The sequence below is a fragment of the Polypterus senegalus genome, chromosome 11, assembly GCF_016835505.1.
Source record: "Polypterus senegalus isolate Bchr_013 chromosome 11, ASM1683550v1, whole genome shotgun sequence".
Taxonomy (NCBI): Eukaryota; Metazoa; Chordata; class Cladistia; order Polypteriformes; family Polypteridae; genus Polypterus; species Polypterus senegalus.
The window spans coordinates 143,319,336-143,340,987 of NC_053164.1; the positions used below are offsets into that span (position 1 = coordinate 143,319,336).

A 21,652-nucleotide genomic window follows, 5' to 3' on the forward strand; every position below is an offset into this window, starting at 1 on the left:
TTCAAAAACTTATTTCCCTCAATGAAATGCAAATCAATTTCTATCTTTTATTTAAAGTTATTTTTTCGATTTTCCTTTTGATGTGCAATCTGCCACTGTTGAAATAAACCTACCATTGAAATGATACTGTTCTGAGACTTTTCATTTCTTTGTCATTGGACAAACTTACAAAATCAGTGAGGGGTCAAATAATTATTTCCTCCACTGTATATATGTATATATATATGTATGTGTGTATATATATATATATATATATATATATATATATATATATATATATATATATATATATATGTGTGTTTATGTGTGTGTGTGCAGTGTGTATATATGACAGCAACACTCATCACTCACAACAGTGACAAAACAATTACATTGACAATCATGTTACGTTATTTTCAAAATGTTTCCTTTTTCTTTTCATTGCTTCTTTAACACACTACTTCTCACTCTGCGAAGCTTGGGTATTTTGCTAGTCACAAATAAATCCAGAAAAGTATGTGTAATTTTAAGTTTGTGACTGCTATTTGTTACCACAGAATTACAAAATACCTTATTTTCTCTCATTTTATTTTTTAATCAAAAATCTAAATCTGAAAATTCCTTTCATTTTCGTTTTTGCTTCTAAAATGAAACTTCAAATACCAAAAAGTACACGGACCCCATATGAATCCGTGTATCACTCATTCTTTCGTTTTTCAATTGACCATCAAAAATCGAAAATGTGTTTGATTTTGAATCGGATATCAAAAATGAAAAAGGCTGTTTTTCATTATTTCATTTTTAGACTCGGATCAAAAATACAAAATGGAAAAATGGGCTGCCGGACTGAATTTGATTTTAATATTTTTGGCGGGTTTACGAGAACCGGTTTGATTGTCAACTGAAAAACAAAAGAACAAATGATACATGGATTGAAAAGACTCGGTGCATATTCAAAACTGGTTTCGATCATCACAAAAAAAATCAATTAACTGAGATTTTTAAATTTGTTCTTACATCGTCGTGATGCACAACATCTCCATATTCAGCCTGGATGTCGAGTAGAAACTGTTGAAACTGGTGGTGGCACAGGGCTTTGGAGCAAATATAATTAATAGCCTTTATCACCGGTTTCATAACATGATCATATTTCAGTTGTTTGGCACAGAGAACTTGTTGGTGAATAATACAGTGGAGCTTTATAGCTTTGCCTCCTTCTTCAATGACTTTGTTACAGACTAGGGTTGATAATCCACTTTGCTCGCCAGCCATGGCAGGTGCGCCATCCGTAATAATCCCAGTGACTTTATTTCACAGTAGTTTCATGTCATCTACGGCGGAACAAACAGAAACAAATCTATTCTTCTTGTTTGGTCCTTAAGGCTCTGGAGGTCAAGTAGCTCTTCACTCACGTTCATTTCATTGTCCACTCCTCTCAGAAAAATTAGTAACTGAGCGGTGTCTGAGGCATCTATGCTTTCAATGCAGGCTAACAAAAAAAAGTCAAACTCCACTCCTTTTGCCTCTAACTGTCTCTTAATATCAGATGAAACATCTTCAATTCTCCGTACCACAGTGTTACGAACCAGGCAAACATTGGCAAACTCTTGCTTCTACTCAGGATAAATTTTCTCCATTTTCATCATGCAGTCTTTAATAAATCCACCCATAGTAAAAGGTTTGCAGTGCTTGGCAATTAGCGTTGCTACCTCGTAGCTCACCTTTGTGGCATTTTCATTTGACTCACGGGCTCTTGTGAAAAAGCGCTGCTGTGCCGTTAAAACAGCATCCAGTTGCTTCAGTTTTTTGCCGCGTTCGTTCCCAGTTAGCTTGTCGTAGTTAGCATGTTTCGTCTGGTAGTGCTTCTTGATATTGAGTTCCTTGAAAACAGCCACAGTCTCTTGGCAAATTAGGCAGACAGTTGTTTTGTATTTCAGTGAAAAAATACTCCAGTTTCCACTTGTCCTGGAAGCGCTAGCCCTCGCTGTCAGCTTTCCTTTTTCTAGTTACAGTCGCCATTTTAGAAATAGGCAGGAAAGGATCTCACAAGCATCACGCGGTGAGAGTGCAACACAAGGTCTACTGCATCTTCTGGTGAAATATAAAATAGCTTTTTTGTACACATGTATTTTATACTGTGGTCAACAGTGCTGGTGTGCTGTATATTATTGATTTTATGACAGAGTCTGAGGGCCGGTGGAAATGTGAACATGGGCCGGGCTTTGGACATGCCTGATGTAAGATGTGTGTGTCTCTGTCTTTAAATTTCTATTTAATGTTCAAGTGTTTTGTATTTGTCAGTTTATAATATAGGAGTCTGATTTTTACTTTGATAAGTCTGGGTCTGCAATTCTTATTCCTTCTTTTCTTCCAGGTGAACATGACTGTGGAGATCATTTATATAGCGGGAGCAGAAATCTGACCTTTAAGGAGGCTTCTGATTTTTTATCTGTAAGATGACTGTTTTACAAATTTTGTGTTTTTAATTTTTGTATAATTGGTAGAATAAGTTCTGCAAGATTTAAATTGTATATGAAATTTTGTCAATACTTAAAATGAGCTTTAGAAAATACATTATTGTTGTATTAATGTATCATCATGCAAAAAAATTTACTTGTCATGGATAGTAAATAAATGTGTTCCCTCTAACTATAATATGCAGAGCTTTCAATTTTCTTTTTCCAAAGAGGATGTACAGATAGAGTTTAATAGTTTCCACAAGAAGAGCCTATATTTCACTCTCCACAGCAAAAGTTCCCAGTTCATCATAGTAGTAGCATTCATATGCTTTCCTGAACCAGCTAAGGGTTCCTCCTTTATGAGTTGTATCTGCACAGCACATCATTCTTGCATAATATCCAGACCACCTTACCTTACTCTTCTTGTATTGAAAACAAATTGCCAGCTTTATTCAGGTGTATAATGCCATTTGTGCAACTTGGCACATTTTCTGTATTTCAGTTATCGGCCAGTTACAAAATTTTAAAATGTATTTATCCCTAAATAGGTTCAGAATATTTCTTCTGAAGAAAACCTTTCTGCTGCTCTGGAGTGGATTATTAAAAGTGGAGAAAGTGCAGCAGGAATAAGGTAAGGACATGTATTAGGTTTAATTTTCCAGATGATGTTCATCTTAATAGTTGACAGTATTCATTCTTAGGTTTTTATTCTTAACCTTTTAAACTAATTAATGTTCTAATAAAATGTTACCAGTCTAACACAAACATTCCCAAACCAGCTTAATTAAAATTGGAGTGCATTAAAAGAGAATTACACCTTTAACTGAATGACTCACTGTGTTAAACTAAAGATACTGAACTTTTTGAGCAGCACTAATCAATCTATCATTCTGCAGCCATCCTGTATACTACAAAATACTAAATCTGCTCAATCTTAAAACATAGAACTTGTCTGTAATTAACCTTATGCAAACAATGGGAGGAAACTTAAAGAGCTGTCTTTTAAAACCATGTCCTTTATTAATTTGGAATGGGGTCTCTGCAGCAGTACCATTCATTGACACCCCAAACCCTTATATTTGCCACTACCAGGTTTGCCTGGGGTGTGAGTAGTCAAAGCAGTACATGATTAGATCCCCATGACAGAGAGAGAGAGAGAGAGAGGTTGGTCTGCTGATAGCGCATTGCCATACCCACCACACAACAAACCACCTGGATTTGGACCCGAGTGCAGCAAGCGACACTTCAGCACCACACTGGAACAGTGTGAGGTTGCTTACAGCGGGTGGAGTGCCAAACCTGCCACCAACCCCCAAGTTTTCCCTGTAAATTGGAAGATCTGCTTGCAGGGCTGGATGCAGATTAAAGTCATACTCGGGATGAAGCAATTGCAGGTTAAGGGCCTTGCTTAAGAGTCCAACGCAGTAGAGTCACTTCTGGTGTTTATGGGTTTCGATCTGGCAAACTTCCAACTGCCAGCGCAGATCCCTAGCCTCAGAACCACCACTCTGCCTGTGATAGTTCTTGATAAATCTAATCCAACCAGAATGGGAATGTTAGGTCTTGAGGTAACAGCATCCAGGTTACCCACAAAGCTTGGTTTGGTTAATCCTAAAGAATCAACATTGAGTTGCAGCATGGGTTCAGAACCTATAAAAAAAATATGTTGAAGTTCATGTTGGCTTCTACTTTCTTGTGTAACAGTGAAAAGTAATTGCAGTTTTATTGTTGAAGTCCGTTTATTATTATATGTTTCTTTTTACATCCCCACCCGCCCCCTCCAGGTTGATTGGGAGAACCCAGGATGAAGACGTAAAAGTTGTTTCTGACATTAAATATCTGGAATCTACACATCCTAATATGTCTTTTATATGTCGCTTCCGACGTGCATTTGTTGTTGTAATTCACAGAATGCTGCTTTTTGTCTTGGGTAAGATTTTACTTTTGATAGACTTAAAATTCTGTTTATGTATAGGATACCTTTGCATTATATAGAAGTTGTTTCATATTGCATTGTCCTTTAAATGTTTTACTTATTAAGCATTTTTAACAGCCTGAATAAAAATGTATCCTTTCAATCTTTTAACAAACAATTTTACTTGTTGGCAGGCATTGGAATTGTTTTGTGTATTTTGTGGTACATGAAATACCGATGGAAAAAGGAGGCTGAAGAAACCAAACAGATGTATGACATGGTGGGAAAAATAATAGGTAAAGAAATCTTCAATGTGAAAATATTTTTTAATGTCATTCACTCAAGCACCTTAATGCTTTAATGCCATTTTTATTTGAATAAAAAGACTGTCAGTTAAAATTATGCTTGTACACCCACCTCTGTCCCTTCACATTATATTAAAGATGAAACAACAATTTGAAAATGGAGTTAGGATGCAGAAAGATTATTCTTTTTGATTTATTAATTTCTTATAGATGTGCTAAGAAGTCACCATGAAGCATGCCAGGAAAATAAAGATTTGCAGCCTTACTTGCCTATTCCGCATGTTCGAGATTCCCTTATTAAACCTCAAGACAGGTATATAAAATGTAAAAGATTTTCTTCATTTATAAAGTTTATTCATTAAGTTAAATTAATCAAAACAATATTTACATCTTACTTTTTAGTATTTGAGTGTGTAGTTTTAATTTTGGGAGCTGTTTTTTGAACAGTAAGAATTAAATCAGTATGTGTTAAAAGTTTAACAAAAATACCTCCTTTGAATTTTTAAACAGTGCCTGTTAAATCAAGTCTCCTGTTATGTATGACAGAAAAAAAAAAATCTTACCTGGAAGGAATCAGTATTGTAAATATCAGTTAAAATAATAAATGCCTTTCTGAACTGCAGTAATTGTTCCCCAGAATACTGCTTTTGTTATAATATACAAAACTAATTTTCTGTTTTTGCCATGCAAGAAGAACTTGCTAGATGTATTTCTAGGAAACCACTCACATTTGCAAAAGTCACATCTGAAGCAACAGATGGGAGCTTTGACATCAGTTCGCACTCTTCTTTGCAAACTGAATTTTTTTTAAACTACAGAGCAAACAGACACCAGAACGTCAGCATACAGCTAGATGTTATTTTGCTGAGTAATACTTATTGCCATTAAATCCTTAATTTTAATTCAGCTGAAAAACTTTACGCTTCTCATTTCATAGCAAGAGCAGGGAAGGAGAATGATCAAATGAATACATTTTAGGTGGGGAACAGTAATGCTCCATTGTTTTATTTATATGCAGTTGTGATTTTAGAATTTACCCTTTTATATTAAATTCCACCAATGGCAGGCTGGGGGAAATTTTATTACTGCAATTTCACTTGTGCAGTATATGTAATCCTGAAAACTGAGGTGGCGATTACTGAGAGAAATATAGTACAGTGGTAATCTGTAAATGTTTAACTTTCAAATTTGTTTTGTCCGTGTAAGGTAATATATGTTGTGTATTTTTAAATTAATACTTGTTGCAGAAAGAAGATGAAAAAGGTCTGGGATAGAGCTGTACATTTTCTTTCTACAAATGAATCTCGTATGAGAACACAAACAGAAAGAATAGGTGGTGCTGACTTCCTAGTCTGGAAATGGATTCAGCCATCTTTAGCTTGTGACAAAATACCATCTAAAGTTTGGCAAGGAAAAGGTAAGGTGAAATTTATGATCTTTTGCTGTTTTTGTTATTTCATTGCTTGGGGACTCCTTCACCAGTTCTGCTACGGTAGATTGAATTTTCAGTTATATTTCTCATAATGTACAGTAAGTAACTGAAGCTATAGGTTTTAAGTGCATGTTAAATCACATATTCTACCATTACCCTGTATAAAATGCTTTTTGCCATTTGTTGAATTTTTTTCTTATTGAAAACTATGTTTCAGTCAGACCTCTAAGGGGGGAAAAAAAGATTACATGTATATGTACCCTTACATGGCACTTAGTGTTAATGAAATTTATTAAACTAAAAATTACATTAAGCTAAAGCTTAATATTTCCTCTCTACCCTCACAGCCTTTCCACTGGACAAGAGAAATTCCCCACCTAACAGTTTAACACCTTGTTTAAAGATACGGAACATGTTTGATCCTGTTATGTGAGTATAATGTTAAATAGTTGTTTAGATTATGTCATGCAGTATTTGAAAATGGTCATGGAAACATGCTTAAAAAAGAGTTTGCTTGTTGCAAGACTTTATATGTTTGAATGGGATAGCATTAGTTTGTTTTGTTTTTTTTTTTTTTTAATTTAATAAGCAGACCATTTATTCAGATATGAAATTATCAGGACAGTATTGTTACACAATTTTGCTAGTCTAAGATAAATGAATAACAGCATCCATTAACAAATAAATAAAGCAACAAATTTACACATTGAAATTGTATCTTCTGAAAAAATTAATTTTAAAATTTTCCTTTTTGAAATATAATTTCAGGGAAGTTGGAGAAACATGGGATTTGGCTATTCATGAAGCTATACTGGAAAAATGCAGTGATAATGATGGCATTGTTCATATTGCTGTGGATAAGAATTCTCGAGAGGTGAGTGGAAAGTTTCCAATAAAGTAAATAAGTGTTGTGCAGTGGAGAGTTGTTTTGCCATAAAATTAATAATTACCGTATTTTTCGGACCATAAAACGCACCCAGTTTTTAGAGCAAGAAAACGAGAAAAAAATATTCTGAACCAAATAGTACCAGTATACTAAAATATTTATTGAAATATAGCAAAATACGGTAATATTTAACGGCATAAACTCAACAGTGGTGTTAAGAACCATCATCACTTCCATTAACAAATGAGGAAAGACTTAGAGGCTCAAGGACTTTTCTAGTTTTCTGGAAACCCCAAAAACTCATCATCACTAGTGTCAGAATTTATGAAACTCAGTTGCTCACAATCACTTATATCACTTTCTTCACTATCTTCATATATGATATCTTCAGTTCTATCTAAGACATTGCTAATGCTACATTTTTTGAATGACCGTGCAATGATTTCATCCTTCACTGACTGCCATGATGTTTTAACCCATTCACAAACTTGAGTGATAGTGGGCCTCTTCATTCGTCCAGTAGGAGTCAGATCATGATTCCCAGCAGCCATCCATTTGTTCCACTCTTCTCTCATAAAGACTTTAAATGGTTTGTTGATTGAAACATTAAGAGGTTGCAACTGGCTGGTAAGACCCCCAGGAATTACAGCTAGATGAATCTTCACCTCTTTAAGTTTGTTTTTTGTTGTTTCGCTAATATGTGCTCTGAACTGGTCAAGCACTAATAAAGCAGATTTTTTCAGAAGCCCTCCAGGACGTTTGGACCACACTTTTTCAATCCATACTTTCATTCCGTTTTTGTCCATCCATTCTTTTTCATGAACATGTACAACTCCTCCTCATGGAATAACAGCTTTTGGAAAGGTTTTCCTTTTGAAAATTATCATCGGTGGCAATTTGGTGCCATCAGCACAGCAGGACAACACAGCAATATAATGTGTTTTCTCATGTCCTGAGGTTTTCACGGTTATTGTTTTGGCACCTTTGAGATCAACCATCTTATTAGATGGCACATACTTCATCCATATTCCCAATCGGGTCCATTGAAAAATCATTTTTTTTCCTAGCATTAATTACAAATTTATGAAAAGACAGAATCTTCAATTCATATTCTTGTGGCATTTTTTGTGCAATTCTAGTTTTGGTGCGCATAGCAAGGCCGCTTCTCCTCATAAATCTGTAGCACCATGATGGTGAGCCAATAAAATCCTTAATGCCTTTCTCTACAGCAATGCATTTGGCTTCATAGATGATCATTTTTGTAGAAACTGAGAAACCCATATTCCGTTGATGTGTGATCTATTCTTTCATGTCCATTTCTAACTGTGGCCATTTTGCAACATGCCCACGCAAAGTGTGCTTACCGGTAGTTTTATCAAGTTTTTGCAGCTGATCCTCCTGTTTCCTCCACACTCATCATTTTTTCAGTTGGAGGTGCCCCAAAATGTCTCTCCGCTGCTCTGTTTCCATGTTCTTTTGCATATTTTGCTACCTCCAGTTTAAACGGAATTTTATATGCTAATCTTTTCGTCTTTGACATTTTGTACCGTTAGAGAATTGGTGTTTTTCTGAGGAAAATACAGTAATGAAAGAACTGTCAGTTGTTTACGAGAGACATATTACCGTACACATCAGTAATCTGACTCCTACCGCTTGGCGATGCACATGGGTTACCGTAAGTCTTAACCCATGCATCGCCAAGCGGTATTAAAATTAAAGGGCACCAACCAGCCTGACAGGCAGGGCTTTGCATGGCAGGAGAGACTATGTGTGTCTCTCCTGCCAAGACAGGCTCCTTGCCTGCCTGTCAGGGCACTGTGCGGCATCACATAGACCCGGCCGATGGAATGAACCTGTGCTCCGCCGAATGGAGCAGGTGACAGGGTGGACAGTGGCTCAATGGATGGGTGAGTAGCGTGATCAGTATCTATGCAGTGCACAGCTGAGCTGATGGTGGTTCTCTCTCTCTCTCTCTGCGGGATTGTGGGCAATCATCTCTATTCTCCATCTGAGTCGGCGTGCCTTACTCATATAGTCAACATCCATACATGCGTATACTGTTTACTGCAGCATTGCGTGTGTGCACAAGTCCCTGTCTTGCACCCCAAAACACGAAGCTGAGTCTCAGTACTTTAGCAGCACTAGCTTTATTCAGCTTGAAACAGCAACAGCGCGGTTATTTATGGGATCTGCCACTCTCCTATAAACATACACTGCAGTCAGGCAGGGTCGTGGCCAAGTAGTACTGTGCCCTGCGCATTTATAATGTTCCTTGTATCACCCATCAACGGCAGGCGCTTATAACATGTCTGCGATCTTTTCAAATTCGCATTTACGGAGAACTGCTACAGCGCTGGGAGACTGCGATTGCTTTGGGGTGCTTTTCCACGTGTCATCACGTTGGGTAGAATCCCACAAGAGTTTAGAAACTCACTCACACCATCCATGAATGATTCTTTTCAAAGGTAAAGTGCAGTTTAATTTGTTTTATGTATTTTTACTTTATATTTTGTATTAATCATTTTTATATGAATAGTTTTTGGTTGTGGAACGAACCGTCTGAGTTTCCATTACCGGTATTTCTTATGGGAAAATTCACTTTAATATATGAGTGCTTTGGACTGCGAGCACGTTTCCGGAACGAATTATGCTCACAAACCGAGGTTCCACTGTATTTTGTTTTGTAAGTGCTGCTTGTTAGTGCCCTTTAGAAAAGCACCTAGGCAGAGCTTTTTTTATTTTTATTTTTGTTAATATACAGTGATCCCTCGCTATATCGCACTTCGACATTCGCGGCTTCACTCTATTGCGGATTTTAAATCTAAGCATATCTAAATATATATCATAGATTTTTTGCTGGTTCGTGGATTTCTGCGGACAGTGGGTCTTTTACTGTAATTTATGGTACATGCTTCCTCAGTTGCTTTGCCCAGTTGTTTTCATACAAGGGACGCTATTGCAAGATGGCTGAGAAGCTACTCAATCAGAGCACGTATTACATATTAAATAAAACTCCTGAATGAAATACGATATGCTTCCCGTGCGGTGCTTTGCATACTTGAAAGCTCAAACAGCACGTATTGATTTTTGATTGTTTGCTTCTCTCTCTCTCTCTCTCTCTCTCTCTCTCTCTCTCACATTCTCTGCTAGTGACAGAGGGGCTGTTTACACAAAGGCTGTTTGCCTAGAGGATACGGACGTCCCTCTAAAAAATGCTGAAAGACTAACTTCACATGGCTGCCTTCCTTGTAGCTGCTTTGTCCGGCAGTGCCTCGCATACTAAAAAGCCCTGTTGATTATTGATTGTTTGCTTTTCTCGCTCTTTCTCTCTCTCTCTCTCTCTGACATTCTCTGCTCCTGACGCACACTCCTTTGAAGAGGAAGATATGTTTGCATTCTTTTAATTGTGAGACGGAACTGTCATCTCTGTCTTGTCATGGAGCACAGTTTAAACATTTGACTAAAGGATGTTATTTCATGTCTAGAGGGCTCTAATAATGTTAGAAAATGTATTTAGAAGGTCGTAAACAGGTTTTCTATGCTCTAACTGCGAAAATATTCGATTTATAAAAAAAGAATCCTACTTCACGGAAATTCATTTATTGCGGCAGAGTCTGGAACGGATTAACCTCGATAAAAGAGGGTTGACTGTACCACTGTACATTTGTTTTTTGTTTAAACACATTTTGTTGTAGAAGTACGGTACCTAGAACACTTCTGGTGATGGGATTGAATCCTCCTGTCCGGACCTGTCCTTGATGATCTGATCCAGTCAGTCAGTCAATCAATGTCTCACACACACACATACTCGCACACACAGGGGAGGCGTGAGCTGTGCTGATCGTGTGACCTGAATGACTGACTGACCATTGAGACTCCAGGAGGCAGGACTTGCAGTGCTCTCACGAACACAGCTACAACAAGCTGGACATGGAGCAGCACATTAGTACCAGCACAGTAAGAAGCGGGCGGAGGGAGAAAGGGAGACGACTGTCACAGGCTGTCATGATTTTAATAATCTTTTATTTTCCCAGGTACTGGTACATTAAGTCCTTCCCCCTCCCTCCTTCGCGCCGTCATTGCCATCGAGGTCATCTGACTCCTACTGTTGGCGGACGCTATCCTGCCTCCTTTTGCGTCATTTGACGCAGGGTGTGTGGCGTGTCTGAGAGTGGTGGGCGGGCATTGCCTCGGCGCCCGTCCGTATGGCGTTGCTGATTGAGCAGCTGTGGCTATGAGGGGCGGGGAGGGCTGACATCATCTAAAGCACCTGATTGGTTTGGTGTGTCCAAGAGTGGTGGGCGAGCGTTCCCTCGGCACCCGTAGGTATGGCGTTGCTGATTGAGGGGAGGGCTAACATCACCTCCAGCACCTGAACTGTAAATTGTAAGTACCGTACGCGACAGTAAGCGAACGCAGCAGCGAGCGACAGTGCATGGGACACCACGGGCAAACAAATATCCTTTTACAATAGCCTTGCTGGACAGCATTTGGACCATAAGACGCACCCTCATTTTCCCCCCACTTTTGAGGGAAAAAAAAGTGCGTCTTATGGTTCGAAAAATACGGTAACACAACTGAAGTAGTAGGTCTTATATTTAACATGGCCACCACTAGCTCTAATACATATACGTGGATTTAAAACACAAAATTTTGCTCTATTATGTTTTATATTTCAACAAATAATAAGATAGATGTTACTAATTTGTAACAATGTATTAACATTTATATTTATATAGCAATTCATTTTTGTTTTTTGTTTTTTTCCTTCCAGGGCTGTGTATATGTTAAATGTTTGTCAGCTGAACATGCTGGAAAAGCTTTTAAAGCATTACATGGTTCCTGGTTTGATGGTAAGTGACTGGCCAAAAAATGCTTTTTTTTTTTTATTAAGTATTATTATTGAAGTTATGGAATGTAGGTACCACTGTTTTCATGTTCAACTAGATAAAACTAAAAACTATTAAGTGACCAACAATTATGTGCTGGGCAGCTGTTTTTGATTATTTACGAGTTATATAGATTGGGTTGTTTTTTTGTGTTAAACTTGTGGGCACTTGTATCATTCATCAACTAATTTTCTTTGTTAGACCAGTACATTTTTGAAATAGTGATGCGTTGATTCAAAAACAAAAGATCAGAGCTAGTTAGTTTCCACTTAAAATATGTGATCGGCCAGCTGGAATTCAAGTTATACATAGCTGCTTTTATGATTCTGGGAGTGGTGGGGTGTTTGGGGAGTGGTAAGATGCACACATGTACACTGCTTTTCTAGGTCTCTGCTTCTGTCAGTAAACCAAATTAAATAATGTCTGCTGCGTTGTGTATGTTAAAATGAAAAATTATGCCAGGAAAAGAGTGGAACTAAAGCAGAGATGTTTGGCACTACTAATTTAATAACACATTTAACAGACCATCATGCAGCACAATAAAGAGCGCACCTCTGAGTGTTAGACCAGGTGACTATATCACTGTCTCTAAAACATGCAACTTTATATTGTGACAAGGGTTAATGTGTTCAAAGTTCTTATGCTAATGAGCCTGCGGGTAAAAAGAGAAAGTGTCACTTCTGCATATGATAAAAGCAAGAAATTCTTTCACTTTTGTTTGCTGTAAATATAGCATGAATGAGTCCATGATTTGCTGCATTAGTAGGACATAAAAAGAAAATTGCAAACATTTTTTGCTGGTGCATAGGAAAACTGAAAATGTTTTTTTTTGATTATGTGATCAGATATTATTTGAACACATTAAAAACAGTTACAGACAAAACCCTTGCAGCCACAGATGGCACGAGGTGGTGTGAACCCCACATACTCGCCAGGAAGAGGATTTGAACAGTGATGTCTATAGCAGCAAGAAAGTGTCTGACCTGGTGTGTCACAGCTGACAAAATATAAAATATGTTGGTTTGATTTTACAGAGTGGCTTTTGTGCATGTGCGGTGGAAAAGAGGAAGAGATAGGAATGTTATTGTGTGGAAAATAATATACACATTTCTTCTTTAATGTTGAAGTATTTTGCAAGCATGTAAACTGTTCATGTGAATTAATATGTGCAGCAGTGTCTTGTGATATACCTAGGCTTAGAAAGCTACTGGCACTGAACTAAGTAGGGAACTTTTCTTTTTTTTTTTTTTTTGATTTGGGGACAGTTTGCTGATGGCACAGCTAGCAGCAGAGTCTTTTTTAAGCACTTTAATTTAATTTGCTGGTGCACCAATACTGCATCAAAGCAGGAATATAAAATGTCAGTCAAATAAAATTAAAAACATTTCCCTATCAATTTGCCACAAATCGATTGGAACTAGTGATCCGGTTTATGGTATTTCAGAATTGCATGCTTACGAAATCATAACTGATATATTCTCTTCAAAGAGAATACAAGAGGAATTAAAGTCCTTGGTAAAATTTACAGATGTTAAGATTTGTCTCTAAAATATCTAACATAAGTATAGGCAACTTATATTAAAATATTAAATCCAGTTTTACACTCTGGTGCAATATATATTTATTAATGCATCTGACTTTCCAATGAAGCATATCAGGATTTAACTAGATTATTGAGACAGTTTGGATTGATTATTAAACCTTTTTTGCAATATTAATATTTCACCATATTTTTACGCCATTTTTGTGACCTGCTACAGTAGACTTTGTCTAGTCCACTGATTCTTAAATATTTTTCCCCATCCCAATTTTTATTTTTTTGTGTTTTCAAGACCCAGATTCACCACCAGTAGTCACCTGGTGGTGAAATCCTTTCTTGAAGTATCACTGCAGACAAGCATCCATTCCCCCTTGGAAAATTGATAATGCAGGTAATATCAGAGCAATGGTGTTTGCTTTAACCACCCATAGCAACCTATTGCAAGACACTCTATAAAGCTTACGTGATTTCCCATTAATTACAATTGTGAAGTGCGACTCTGCTCGACATTAAATCAGACTGGGTTGTGAACCATATTTTAAGTCCATATTTCAAAGGTTTAAGATCAGCTTTTTAAAAGCTGTCATTGGTCATTTTTAATGAAAACATGTTATTTGGGCCTGTTATCTACGTATTAAGTAAATGTCTGGTTTGTTGTATCAGTGGTGGATTTCTAAAATGGGCCAGCAAACCAGACTTCTGCAACCTTCACTTTTGTAAAGCCTTTGAAGGGGCAGGAGTTGCTGCCAGATTCTGACATGCCCTTACAAATGCAAAATTTTGACACATACTGCCACCTAATGGGCTAAATGATTATGTCCATTTTCCAGTGGTGGTCCTTGATCTTGCCTTAAAAGCAGAAACACAGTTCCATTTCTCCTGATCTGAGACCATATGCAGCCAACTATACAACTGAATAGACATTCTGTTCTCCTTTCAGCCCTCAGTGGTTTCTTTCTCAAATTACACTGATAGTTTAAGCATAACTAGCACTTGCTGTGTTGCCACTCTTTTAGCATCCTGGAGAAACTTTTGTAGTCTGTTCTTATTAGTGCCTTTCTTTTCAAACTGGAATAGCTAGTCATTGTCAGAGCTGTTTAGACATTGTATTTCCCCATCTTCAAATTGCCATGTTTCATTTTTTATTGATTGGATCTGCTATTACTTACAATCACTGCAGGTTATGGTAAGATAATTAGTCTTTAACGAACGTGTCTAGACAGATTAAACAAATTTCAACCACATTCTTAAAAAAAAGTTCCCAAGTGAGAACAAAATGAAGAAGTTTTCACTCTTCTACCTGGAGAATATTGATGGCTACATAATTTCTGGTGTTTACTTTTTTTGCAACTGATCAAAACAAAATTATAAAGCACTTGGATATTTGATACAGAAATATGTTTGTAATAGGGTTGATATTGAGACCATAAAGAGTACGACACTTCTTGCTGTCCGTCTCACATTACATTGATATTTTTCACTTACACAGTTGTTTTAACTAAGAAAATCTGAAATGTATTAACCTCGTTTTTTCTACAGTTGGCATCTTTTCAATTGTATTGGATTGTATTGCAGTAGTATGTACAGCTAAGCACCAAATATTTGATTAATTTTAATTTCAGTGTTCCCATTTATGCAATTCATGTGCATTCTATCCATTCTATCTGTATCTGCAGTGTGCAGAGCTTTAATTCCAATGGTGCCTATTCTGTAATGCATAGGCCATCTATATTTTATTTGTCCATGCATTTCAGTCTTAGTGCACCTAGATGGGTTATTTTATTAAGGTCAGTTTAGAGCCACTGAACTTTCTGGATCTCTTAGGAAGCAGCATGAAACCCTGCATCCATGTCAGTGTATCTGAAATTTTATATCACTTCTGATGTAAGATTAGCACAAAAAAATGTAACTAATTCCTGGGTGTAGTGGTTTTCAGGTAGCATTTTTTTATCAGGTCTGTGATTCAATGGAGTAAGTCACAGTAGATGAAGTAACATATTCATTTAACAGTAGCAGTGATCTTTCTGAAAAACAGACTGTTTAGATTGGGGGAAAAAAAAAATTAGAAGGTTGTAATGTATAATATAATTTTGAGTTATTATGAATCCTTCCTAAAAAAAAGTTGTATACAGCCATATGTTTTAATAGTTTTGACTTATTTTGAATCTGCACAACTTTAATCAACTTTGATTAGGGATATAATACACTGTGGCTGTAATATTCCCTGTCTCTTGAATATTTTTTTCACATTGTAGTTCTGACTAATACTATTTATTTATGAGCTGTTTTTCTGTATAAAAGAATGATTTTAAAATGCTTACATTGCTTTGTGTTTTTCTCCACAGGAAAATTAGTAACAGTAAAGTATCTTCGACTAGATCGATATCATCAACGTTTTCCCCAAGCTTTAAACTGCAGCACTCCTCTTAAACCATCAGACAACTTTCTGAACACTGTCTCACACTTGCGTCACAGGACCAGCACAATCAACTCTGTGGCAAAGTCATGAGAACTGGCTAATGCCTGTACACTGCTGTAGGACAAAATGGACTCTTGTCTTCCTTTTTATGCAATTTTTTCTATAGACTCCTGGGGCCATTTGAAGATATCTGCAGCTTAATAAATGATTATAAAATGTAAAAAATAAACTCAATTCAATACTCATATTCATTATATGTTAAAAGAAAAAAGCAAAAAAAAAAAAAATCATACAAGAGACACACCCCCTCCTCTATTCCCACTTGAGAGTGTAGTTAAATATTAGGCTTCCCTATCACTCACTTTTAACTACTACTTTTACTACTGGCCTCAAAAATGAACTGTCTTAACTCAGCTGTGTTTGTGCATGAGCTGGTTAAAATATTGCCCCTATTTAAGCTTTAAAGTGTATAATAATGTGGATATTTATTATTTTCTACAGCTGTTTTGGGGGACATTGTCTCAGTAGTATTACTATTATTTTTTTAAGGCATGCACAAGCAGTTAGATGCAGTGCTGTATGTAAATTTTGGTGGTGGCTGTATCTTTTAAAGTGTCTAACTAAGCTTCCTGTTCATACTGTGCAGCACACTTAGCCAAATAGGCAGCACCTGTATTTAGAGGTGAAATAGACACATTTTGTAATGACTGATTATTCAGGCATTTTTTGTGGGGATGGGTGGGGGTGGGAAAGCCATCACATTTTTTGTGTTTAAATGCTGACATTCAGCAAGTAGAAGGACAGCAAAAACAAGATACTAGCAATAAGGGTAGTTGTCAGACTATCTGTATTTTTAGTCCTTGTTTTCTTGCATTAATTGAACTGCCATTATCATTACATGGCATTCATTTGTTTTAAATACAGATGACTACTACCAACATGACAGATAATTAAATATAGCTGCCTTCTGATTAAAACAGATATTACTCTAAATCTTGGGGTAGGATATTTTTTAACTTGTATAAATATTCTGAATTAAAAAAAACTAAGGTTTATTTAATTCATAAATCATTTCACAAAGGAACATTTGTCCTGATTATGGCAAAACGTATTACAAGTGCAATCCAAATGCTTTGATTTGTGATTAAGGTAAGCTGCTGAATTTTGGTTGTAGTTCATTTCAGGGTTATATTAGAATTTACTCATTTTTTGTTTACGTTTGATAATCTTCATTTGTAAGAAACATTACAATGAAGCAGATGTAAAGAGAGGAATTTGACGTTACACATTAGTTAATTGTATGGCTGTTTTAAAATAAAAAATTTCCATTGTGTACTGGCTATTTACAGAGCTAAGATGTACAAAACAATGCACATTGTTACTAAAAATAAACCTGATGCACACTCTCCCACAGCAGAAAACCTTTTTGTGCCTTAACTATGTGCTTTTTAATGGCACTGCTTACTTGAGAATGTATTTGGTTTATTAAAACTATTCAGAAGCAAATTTTGTTGCACAGAGCTCATTGTGTATAAAATAATTTTCACCAGAGGAATCTTGCTGTATTTTTTGTGTGCATCATGGTTATGTTTATATTTTTGTAGATTTAGCTTGAATTCGGTGCACCTGAATTTTCTAAAAACCTGTTGCAAGAGTGAATGTAAAATATTGATGTCATTTTTCCAATGGCAGAGCTTGATTTTAGCTGCATCTTTACATTTTTCTGCTTCTAATGTATTTTATGTAAACACTGTACATTTAAAGAATTGTAATATGTACTATTATGCAGCGTATTTTCCATTAAAAAGACCAATGCTCCTACCTGCATAACAGATGGGAAATTGTATAATAGCCTGACATTTAAAAAGTTCAGATGTTTTAATGTAGTTTGTCACTTGTCTTGTAAAATCAATCTAATTAAAGATTTATTAGGGGTTTTTAAATTTGTGGGGTTTTTTTGTGTGTTAAAAATTGACTATTTGGTAAGAAGAAACCAAGACTATGTAGTTACCATTCATTGCACTCTCTTGAGCACTGCTGTCTTGTGGTCATTGGATTAAATTTTGTTTGCAGTGCTAATCTGTTTTTTACTTTTTAGAAGAAAAAAAACGCACACATTACATTAGAACTACAGGATTTGAAAGAAGAAAGCAACTTGTCAGTAAAATATCAATTCATGAAACAACTAGTGCACAGAAGAGAAGAAAGAAAATGTCTTGAATTTGGAGAAGCCTCCAGGAGGCAGACAATTCATAATCCTTATTAAAATGTAAAATTGTTGAATCAATTTAAGAGGATGAGTTGCAATTGAAGATGGGTTTAAATTCTTATGTTATAAGCTTTGCGACTGTGCATTTTGGGTATTAAAGAATGAGTCTCAGTTATGAATTCTTCATCATTCTTGTATATATATACCTGTATTATTGAGCTGTGTAAAATGTTTCTACCACAATAATGTAGTGCCTCTCCAAATCAGAATGTATCTCTGGAAGTGGCATCATCTCAAAGGTCCTTGTCATACCAGAATGTTTAGCTCAGTGCCATAACAATAAGAGAAAGTACACTATGACTAAAAAGTTTTAGAATACCTCAGTTTTTCTTCAAATGTGTAACCACTTGAAATAAAATGAATGACCTAATATGATGAAGAGGTAAGCAGTAAACTGCCAGAGATTTAAATTTAAAGTTTTTAGATTTGCAATAACTGATAAAAGGGAAATGGGCCGTCTTCAGGGAACAACTAATAGGTTACAACCTACAGATGATCTGCAACAGTTGAAGTTAATTAAGCCTTGTAACTTGAAGCAAACATTTTGCACAAGTGTCCCAACCTCTGTTGATTACTTTAAAAACCCTCTGTCTTGAAGTAGAGCTGGAACAGACTGTGTTTCTGGTTGCTGCACCTTCTGAATTACTACTTACACAAAATTACACTGTAGAAAGTTGTAAATTCCAGTGAGAATGACAAGAAAATTTAGAATTACACAATCCTAAGGCAATTGGAAACTGGAAGAAACTCTTGATAGGAAGAGACCCAAAGCCACAACCCAATCAAAAGACAAGTTTGAGGGTCACCAGCTTGTGTGATAGGCACCTCACAATACAACAGCTTCACATATAGCTTAACAGTGGTCCACAAAAGCAAGTCTCGCTTTCTACTGTGAAGAGACTTTGCGTTGCAGGTTTGACAGAGAAAGCAGCAGTAAGAAAGTGAGGCTTGCCTGGGCCAGGAAATACCAGTTGTGGATTACTGATATGATATGTATCAAAAATCTGAAATCTCTGGCTCATTGCACAGGTTGTTTGCATGCTATCGAGTAGGTGAAAGGATGGTTCCTCAGTATGTGACACCAACTGTCAAACATAGAGGAGAAAGTGTGATGTTGAAGAGTTCTTTTGCTGGAGGCAGAGATGGAAGTGACTGTCATGATTCACAAGGTTTACCATAGCATTTTGCAATACCTGCTGGTTTGCAGCTAGAATGTTAGGGTTTCATCCTACAGCAGGACAGTGACCCAAAACATACCTCTGGGTTGTGTCAGAACTCTACATTAAACTGCATTTCCATAAAAACTGAAGTGTTCTAAAACTTTTGAGTAGTAGTTTAGGATCAACTTTCACAGAGGAAGAAGAGAGAGGATGGTTAATCCAGTGCATGGACCCCTGGGATTGCACATTTGCCTCAGGCAGTTTCTACTGTGATGAATCAGAACAATTTTGATTATTTAAACCTGTTGAGACATGACAAAGTTCTTCCTCCTGGGTGATTTCCAAGTCCTCATTCAATGACCTTGCACTTCCCTGCCACAGCTAGTTATTGCTCCTGCAAATATTAAATCTTGTGGCTGTAAGAGATTATCAGTACTTTTTGATCTTCTATAAATCCATAAAATATTGGGTCACTTTAACTACAGTCTGCCACTGGAGTAATATATTGAAGAATTATTATACATTTTTTGTCATAAAAACATAAATGTGTATGTTTAAAATCTATGTACATTAACAATGATCTGAAAATCTATCCATACTGTGTTCTTGTGCACTTATTCCTGTAACCAATTTGCCTGAGGGGAGCTACCATGTAGAGGCTTTTCATGGAGGACATTTGTCTGACTTTCCTTTTTCATCTTCACCGGGCTGTGGCAGTGGAACAATCTCAGTAAAGTGTTTGCTATCATCCAAATCATGAGGTAGGTTCAGTACAGTTGGCCTGACCTTATCTTACAAAGGATTCAAAGGAACTGCAGGCTTCTCTTGGCTGAACAATGGTCACTGTTCATGACTCCATTCAAAAGATGGTAGGCAAAAATAGACTTCATTATTTATGAGCAAGGCGAACGTAGTTGCTAACCAAAAGAACATTATTTGCTAGGAAGACCCTGGGTGATCCCCAGGTTTTTTGAGAAATTGTTCTATGGACAGCTAAGCGTAAAGTACACTTTTATTTACTTTTTTCGGGCATGACTATGGTTTTCATTATGTCCAGTGTAAATCAAACTACTTTACAGTAAGAACATCAGAACAGCATTCAAACACAATAGTTGTAGTGTAATTGTGTGGGGTTGCTGTGATGCCACAGGTCTTGACTCACTTGCCATAATAACTGAAGGATCCATACATTCTGTTCTGTAGATACTTCTTAAGACTGGTCTGTCTGAGCTGTGGCATAGCTGAGTAATGCAAGAACACAATGATCCACAACATAAAAGTAATTCTGCCAAAAAATGGATGAAAACAATCAAAATTAAGACTTTGGACTGGTCAGATCAAAGTCCAGACCTATACTAAATAGAGATACTGTAACAGAACATGAAATGAATCATTAATATTTGAACAGCAATCAATCTTCCTGAAATAAAGCAGTTCTGCAGGGACGAATGGGCTAAAATCCATCCACAGCAATGTAAAGACTGACATTGATGTAAAGGAAGTGTTTGGTTGCAGTAAATGCAAGTAAAGGTGACACAAATGGGAATTAAGTGTGAGAGGAAAATTACTTTTTCCCAGTTGGTGTATGATAGCACTGTTGATTCAACAAATAACATAAAAAAAAAAAGTTTTATGTTTTCAGGCAGATTCCCTTTTAACTGATAATTCGATTTTAGCTACATCTGAAAACATTAAATGACATAAAAACAGGAGAAAATAATCATTAAAAAACTAACTGATAATGCTCATAAATAATAACCCTTCAATGTTTGTAGTGCAAAATAATTTGCATATATATATATATACTGCATTTACAATGATTTTTAACTTATTGCTGAATAAAGGTTAACAGTAACGGCCAAGAAGCCATCACATAAGACCAGTTAATGTCTAGTAGATGACTACTTATGATTTTACAAAAATGCAGAATGATGGGGAAGAGGTTACTGTACTGTATAAAAACTAAGAAATGGTCTTCTTACATAAATGATTTTTTATTATTTATTTATTTTCGCAGTTTGGCGTTTCTCATACTCTTAGACACTAGCAAACCACATATGTAGGAACAGTTGACCATTAGCACATATCTCTACCATAGCGCTACAAAAATGGATATTTAAAGAAATTCTCTGTTACCTACAGTGAGTATAGAAAACAGTCATCCTCTTCAAAATATTCCCTTTTTTTTTGCTTTACAGCCTTTAATGAAAACACACAAACCAATATGTTTTCCAGCTTTACTTACTCAATGCAATCTATAACATCCAAGTGAAAGATATCACAGCTACAGTTCAGAAGAATTTTACAAAATAAAAAACATACTGAGATTAATAAAGGATCACCCACCTCCTAAACCCAATCGGGTGTAAGTAAGCACCATGATCACTTGTAATCAGTGT

General features: G+C 36.3%; 1 protein-coding gene across 1 annotated transcript in view; it reads left to right on the forward strand.

Annotated features, from left to right (window-relative positions):
• Window positions 1–17,767, forward strand: part of lemd3 (LEM domain containing 3) — a 49,256-nt gene extending 31,489 nt beyond the window's left edge. Inside the window, exons 4-13 of the mRNA XM_039769736.1 lie at window positions 2,354–2,430; window positions 2,987–3,069; window positions 4,223–4,368; window positions 4,548–4,649; window positions 4,869–4,971; window positions 5,906–6,075; window positions 6,438–6,519; window positions 6,859–6,964; window positions 11,751–11,829; window positions 15,751–17,767. Coding sequence (XP_039625670.1) covers window positions 2,354–2,430; window positions 2,987–3,069; window positions 4,223–4,368; window positions 4,548–4,649; window positions 4,869–4,971; window positions 5,906–6,075; window positions 6,438–6,519; window positions 6,859–6,964; window positions 11,751–11,829; window positions 15,751–15,914 — 1,112 coding nt within the window. The 3' untranslated portion in view covers window positions 15,915–17,767. The remainder of the gene's footprint in view (window positions 1–2,353; window positions 2,431–2,986; window positions 3,070–4,222; window positions 4,369–4,547; window positions 4,650–4,868; window positions 4,972–5,905; window positions 6,076–6,437; window positions 6,520–6,858; window positions 6,965–11,750; window positions 11,830–15,750) is intronic.
• Window positions 17,768–21,652: the final 3,885 nt, after the last annotated feature.